Source organism: Corvus kubaryi, unplaced genomic scaffold (assembly GCF_017639235.1).
Source record: "Corvus kubaryi isolate FWS band 111438036 unplaced genomic scaffold, C.kubaryi_AGA036_p1.0 28413, whole genome shotgun sequence".
NCBI classification, from domain to species: Eukaryota; Metazoa; Chordata; class Aves; order Passeriformes; family Corvidae; genus Corvus; species Corvus kubaryi.
In genome coordinates, this window is record NW_024580685.1 from 7924 (window position 1) to 14518 (window position 6595).

At 51.6% G+C, this 6595-nt stretch overlaps 1 protein-coding gene across 1 annotated transcript; it reads right to left on the reverse strand.

Annotated features, from left to right (window-relative positions):
- Nucleotides 1-1281: 1281 nt before the first annotated feature.
- Nucleotides 1282-4043, reverse strand: LOC121660346 (zinc finger protein 239-like). Its single transcript, XM_042019688.1, has 2 exons — nt 3843-4043; nt 1282-3656 (listed from the first exon to the last, which is right to left on the reverse strand). Exons 1-2 carry the CDS (start codon nt 3892-3894, stop codon nt 2734-2736), a joined length of 975 nt encoding a protein of 324 aa, XP_041875622.1. The 5' UTR covers nt 3895-4043; the 3' UTR covers nt 1282-2733.
- Nucleotides 4044-6595: the final 2552 nt, after the last annotated feature.

Here is a 6595-nt window from a genome sequence, read left to right on the forward strand (position 1 = left end):
CTCTCCCTGGTCTGGCCTGGAGGCTGCCCTGCAGAGCTGAGCTGAAATCACGAGCTGACAATCACTAAAGAGCTGACAGCTTCTGCATGGGCCCTCCTAGCTAGCAGCTGAGGGAAAACACTGGGCCTCGGGAAGGCGATTCCTTTTGGGACCATCTCTCTGGACCAGTCACCTTTTCCTTGGTTAGAGCTACTGACCCCTCACCAGCAATAATAGTACTCAAATTAAAAGAGAATCCTCCAGTTTTAATTAGAAATCCAGAGACAGGACAAATCAAAGGTCCATATCCTCTAATAACATGGTGCAAAGGGTATGCTTGTGCCTCTACAGGTGCAGGTCCTAAGTGGGTTCCAGCAAAGAATGTGAAACCATATCACGTGAGACAAGAGCCTGATGAGCACACAAAGTGAAGGGCCCGCTCAACCTTCCACTACTGATCAGCCTTCCATTGCTACCTCTGAGTCTCCTGTCCGTGCTGACACCTAAGAACAACCTGTAATCGCTGAACCTCAGAAAAGACCAAGACGGGGACCCAAGGAAGCAAAAACAAGAACCCCTCTAAAGCAGCTCAGAAACAAGTAGAACCCACCAGTGAAAAGTGACCTAGAGGCAGGCCCAGAAAGTGGCTGCTCCATAACTAGGCTGCGAGTTTTGCAGACTGTAGTTTATGTATCAAAAACTTACAGTGGGAAAGATGAAATTGAGTTGGATGTTATGTTTATGCTTTTTTGCTTTGCTTGCTTTTAACAACGCAGGTATACTTGTTGACCAACCCAAAACAAATGTTCGGGTGACTGTAGCTAATGCATCAGGTCTAGATACCACGTGTCTTTTGACCACAACCCCCAAGAAACCATTTCCAACTTGCTTAGTCGATATGCCAGTAGATGCTCAGCCAATACCGAAAAAACTTAAGGCAGTGAGAGGCACTCTAGCTGGGTCAAACCAGTGGGATTTCTGGACACCAGTAGACAAGTGGGATTGGTGGACTCCTCACCTTCCCAAAGCACCCTTTGAACCACAAGAATTAGAGCTTCTTGCTTCGGTAAAGCTGGATTTCTGTGTCAAGTTCAACTATATAAGAAAAGATCAGTCAGCAGTCAAAGATGTTTCTCCACATCACTCTGTCTTTAAAAATCAGACATTTTGGTGTAACTATACTTCTTTAACTCCATCTGTATCTAGCACAGTTCCCCTTTTATTACCACAGGGAATGTTCTTTATTTGTGGAGACAGAGCTTGGTCTGCTATCCCATCGCACATCAGGGGCGGACCATGTAGTTTGGGAAAGCTTACTTTATTCACACCTAGTATAAAAATAACTAGCCAGATAAGACACAGAGAGAAAAGATCATTTGTCCATCAATATGGACCAGAGTGCACTAACGATTTTAATCCTTGGGGTTCTGGGAAAAGATTTACTGCATCGTTGTTTTTACCTCAAGTAGCCTCTAGACAAGCATTAAAACAATTAGATCAATTGGGGTGTTGGCTGAGTAAACACGCCAATTGCATTGAGTGATTTGCTAACAGACGTTAAAGATACCAGACATGCCACCTTGCAAAACAGAGCTGCAATTGACTATCTTTTATTGGCTCATGGACATGGCTGTAAAGATTTTGATGGAATGTGCTACATGAATTTATCTGATCACTCGGAGTCCATTCATAAGAGCATACAACAGTTAAGAGAAGGCGTGTCCAAAATCAGAGTTAATGATGGAACTTGGTTAGATGACTTGTTTGATGGATGGGGTTTAGCATCCTGGTTAAAACAGCCTTTGAAAATAAGTCTATATATATTATTTGTTATCATAGTTGTGTTGATAATGGCGCCTTGCCTACTTCAGTGCATGCAATGAATGGTCGACAAAGTTATCAAAGAGATTTTTGTAGTTCAACAGAGGGAGAGATGTGGGAAATGAAGTTACAGAGAACTCACAGGTGCTGACAGGGTACAGAAACAGCACTGTGCTTGAACAGATAGAAATGGATACACGTTTTGATCTGAGACCTTGGCGAAGGCTGCCTGAGTTAGAACAATGACCTTTTGCAGTTTAAAGCAAGAAATTAGTTTTGTAGTTTTAAAATAAACATGCTTTATAGAAGTAGAAATGTATTTTTAACAAGTAAGAACATGTTTTATGCAAGAAATAATAGTGATAAGTAAAAGAGTAAAGAGTTTTGAGTTTAACAATAAATTTTATAATAAAGTTTCTTAGAAAGTTAAGATACAGTAATATAAGCCTGTGCAAAAGGCCATAATAGCAATGTGATGATTGGATAAGAAAGTATGCACTGCGGCAGAATCACGTACAGTGATGATTGGTACAAATGTGTTAGCAAGCTTTGTGGCATTTGCTTATTGGCTTCAAAAAGTATAAGAGGCCTTGTAGAAAAAAGCTGCTTTTAGCTACCTCAGCTTTTGGATCTGCTGCAGTTGCTGCTACCTTGGCACCTGTGCCTGCTGCAGCTGCCACTGCTGCTGCTTTTGCTATTGCTACTGTAACTGCTGCTTTTGATATTAGAGATGTTGTCCACAACATCTCTCCTATCTCATCCTTCAATAAACATGAGACTGATTCAGCAATAAATCATCTCTGTGACATTTTTGAGTCATCCCAATCCCATAATCCTGACAACCAGGGCCCTTCCCAACGTGGGTCCTCTGATGGGGGATGAAGTTGGAGCAGAGGACGAAGCTCTTGTCACAGGGTACTCTCAGGGCTTCCCTTAGCGGTGCCTCCGTTGGTGTTGGGTCAAGTTAGAGCTCTGTGAGAAGCTCTTCCCACACTCGGGACACTCGTAGGGCCTCTCCCCGGTGTGGATGCGCCGGTGGGTGGTGAGGCTGGAGTTTTGCTTGAAACCCTTCCCACAGTTGGGGCAGCGGAAGAGCCTCTCCTCTGAGTGAATCCGCTTGTGCCGGAGGAGATCTGAGCCCGTCTGAAACCTCTTCTGACACTCAGGACACTCGTAGGGCCTCTCCCCAGTGTGGATGCGCTCATGGCGGATGAGGTGGGAGCTCTCTCTGAAGCTCTTCCCACATTCCAAGCACTCATAGGGCCGTTCCCTTGTGTGAATGCGATGGTGACGGATCAGGTGGGCGTGCTGGCTGAAGCTCTTCCCACATTCGGGACACTTGTAGGGCCTCTCCCCACTATGAATCATCTGGTGGGAGGTCAGGTGGGATCTCTGGCTGAAGTTCTTCCCACATTCCCCACACTCGTAGGGCCTCTCCCCACTATGAATCATCTGGTGGGAGGTCAGTTGGAATCTCTGGCTGAAGTTCTTCCCACATTCCCCACACTCATAGGGCCTCTCCCCAGTGTGGACCATTTGGTGGCGGATCAGGCGGCATCTCCACCTGAAGCTCTTCCCACATTCCCCACACTTGTGGGGCTTCTCCCCATTGTGAAGCTGCTCATGAACCACCAGCTCTGACCTCTGGCTGCATCTCCGGCCGCCTTCCCAGCACAGGGTGGGTCTTTCCTCCTCAGAGCACCCTGGGCTGCGTTTGCAGCCCCTCCTCGTGCGGGATCTCCAGGGCTTTTCCTCCCCGTTGCATTCCTGCGCATTGGAGCCGCTCAAAACGGCCTCTTCCACCACGTTCTGCCACGGGGATTTGTCCTCCCTGGGCTCCGTGCTCAGCTCCTTGTCTGGGGGAGGAAGGACAAGGAGAGGATGGGATTTGCCTCCGTGCCACAGGGAAGGGCAAGGAGATCCCCCCAGTCCGTCCCCGGCAGGACGGCGTCGGCAGCGGGGCTGTCCTGCAGCCGGGGGCGATGCTGGGCTGGGAGATGGAGCAGGAGAAAGGGGGAAAGGGCCACTGACTTCCTCCTCACCTGCCTGGGTGTCCCGGGGCATCTTCCTCTTCCTCGCAGCCTCGTCCTCCATCTGGCCAAGGGTTGGGAATGGGAAATCCTGGTTTGGGGGGAAAACAAGGGATGAGTGCTTTGGCTTCAAAGTTCCCCCTGCCCAAGTCCATCTCTAGAACTCCCTGGGCATTGTGTGTCCATAAAAACCTCCCAAACACCAAGATTCTGCCCTGAAAAAGCCTCCAGGAGTCTCTGGTCTCTGCCATTTTGTGTTCGGGGGTTTTCCTCATCCCAGCTGCTGGGGGTCACACTTGTATTGGGGGTCCCCCCTCTACTTGGTCCCTGCCCTCCCCAGACTGCTGGGAGTCCCAGGAATCTGAAAAGTTCCCCCTTTTCCGTCTCCCCACTTAGAGATGCTGGGGGTTTTGGGGGTCCAAAGGGTCCTTTTCCCCTTAGTCTCTCCTTTGGGGTGCAGGGAGTCCAAGGAGTCCCCCCTCTCCCTCTCCAGGCTGTTGAGGGTCCCGTGAATCCTGGTGCTCCCCCCTCTCTGGGCTCCCCACTTTGGGGTCCTGGGGGTCCCAGGGGTCTCTTCCTCCAGACTGCCGGGGCTCCCCTGGCCCCGGTACTGCCCCTCTCTGCTCCCCCCACTCTGGGGGTCCCAAGGTTCCCCCCTACGGCTCTCCCGGGGGGTCCCGCAGCCCCCTGGCTCCAGGCTTGAGGTGGCCGTGCCTGACCCGGGCAGACCCAACAAAAAACATCTGCTGGGGACCTCCCAATGTCCCCTCAAGGGGAATTTTCTGCTCAGCTTTGGGAGTTCTTCATTCTCCAAACACCCCCCACCCCCCAAAAAACCCAACCCAGGGACAACACTGGGAGCAAATGGGAGTGACTGGGTCTGAACTGGGGGCAACTGGGTTCAACTGGAACCACACTGGAAGATAATGGGAGCAGCTGTGCCCATGCTGGGGTCATACTGGGATCCTACTGGAACTGACTGGAATCATACTGGGAATGACTGGAATAGTACTCGGAGTATCTGAGAATGACTGCGGTCATACTGGGAGGGACTGGAAAGGTGCTGGCTGGGATTAGAACCATGCTGGAGGTGACTGAGAGCAACAGAGACCACACTGGGAGCAAATGGGACCATATCTGGAGTGACTGGATTCATACTGGGAGTGACTGGGCCCACACTGGGAGTGACAGGGAGTCACTCTGGGCATGACTGGAATAATACTGGGAGGACCTGGGAGTGCCTGGGATCATACTGGGGGTGACTGTAACCATGCTGGGGGTGACTGGGTGCAACTGGGATCATACTGGGAGTGGCAGGAAGTGACTGGGATCATACCGGCATTGAGAGAGAGCAGCTGGGATCACATTTGGGGCAACTGGGACCATACTGGAAGTGACTGGACCATACTGGCAGTGACTACAGGTCCTACTGGGATCATCCTGGGAGCCACTGGGATTACACTGCGCGTGAATGCAACCTGACTGGGGGTTACTGGGAGCTGGTGGGCCCATGTTGGGAGGAAAATGTGGACACATTGGGAGCAACTGGGATCAACTGGAAGGTACTGGAACCACGCTGAGGGGACTGAGACCACAACTGGGATCATACTGGGAGCAACTGGGACCACACCTTGGCAAACTGACAGAAAATGGGGAGGGCCCTGGAAGTAATTGGAAAAGACTGGGATCATTCTGAGGTAACTGGAACCTTACTGGGGCAACTGGGAGTCCCTGGGAATGACTACAAGCATGCTGAGGGCAACTGGGATATACTGGGAGTGTCTGTAACCATACTGGGGGTGACTGGAACCACAATGGGAACAGCTGGGATCGTGCTGGGGAGAAATGGGACCACACTGGAGGTACCTGGGAGCGACTGGATCATGCTGGGGGCAACTGGGCGTGACTGGGACTATTCTAGGGGCAACTGGGATCATACTGGGAGGAACCGGGAACAACTGGAACTATGCTGGGGGCAACTGGGATCATACCGGAATCACAGTGGGTCCATGCTGGGTGAGACTGGGATCATACTGAGGGTGACTGGAATCATACTGGGATTGTCTGGAAGTGGCTGTGAGCAACTGGAATCATGCTGAAAGCAACTGGGAAGAAGTGGGAAGGACTGGGAGCATGCTGGGGGTGACTGGGATATACTGGGAGAGACAGGGAATCACGGGGATCATACTGGAGGCTCCTGGGCTCATGCTGGCATTGACAGAGAGCAACTGGGATCACACTGGGGGCCACTGGCATGATACTGGGAGTGACAGGGCATGACCATGAGAATGTTCAGGGAAACTGAGATTTACTGGGTGTGACTGGGATTGTGCTGGGGGGAACTGGGACCACACTGGGGGCTACTGGGGGCAAACATGAGTGACTGGGGCCCTGCTGGGAGAGACTGGCATCATACTGGGAGTGACTGGGACTATGCTGGGGCAACTGGGAGAACGGGGAACACACTGGACAAAAGTGGGACAACTGGGAGAAACTGGGACCATGCTGGGGGAAAATTGCATCGTAATGGGGAACAACTGGGAGTGACTGGGTTCATACTGGGAGCAACAGGGAGTGAGGGGAAGTGACCAGAATCATACTGGGACTGATGAGGAAACTGGAACTACTCGGAGAGGGAACTGGGCTCATACTGGGAGAAGCCATTTCCCGGCCCCGGGACCCCCGAGCCCCTTTCCAGCCCCGGGACCCCCGAGCCCCTTTCCCGGCCCCGGCACCCCCGAGCCCCTTTCCCGGCCGTGCCGCCC

Coding starts and splice junctions, on each gene's coding strand:
- LOC121660346 (XM_042019688.1), bottom strand. CDS start 3,894: ATGGAGGACGAGGCTGCGAGGAAGAGGAAGATGCCCCGGGACACCCAG. Junction 3,657..3,842: donor GCCCCGGGACACCCAGGCAG/GTGAGGAGGAAG, acceptor TTCCTCCCCCAG/ACAAGGAGCTGAGCACGGAG.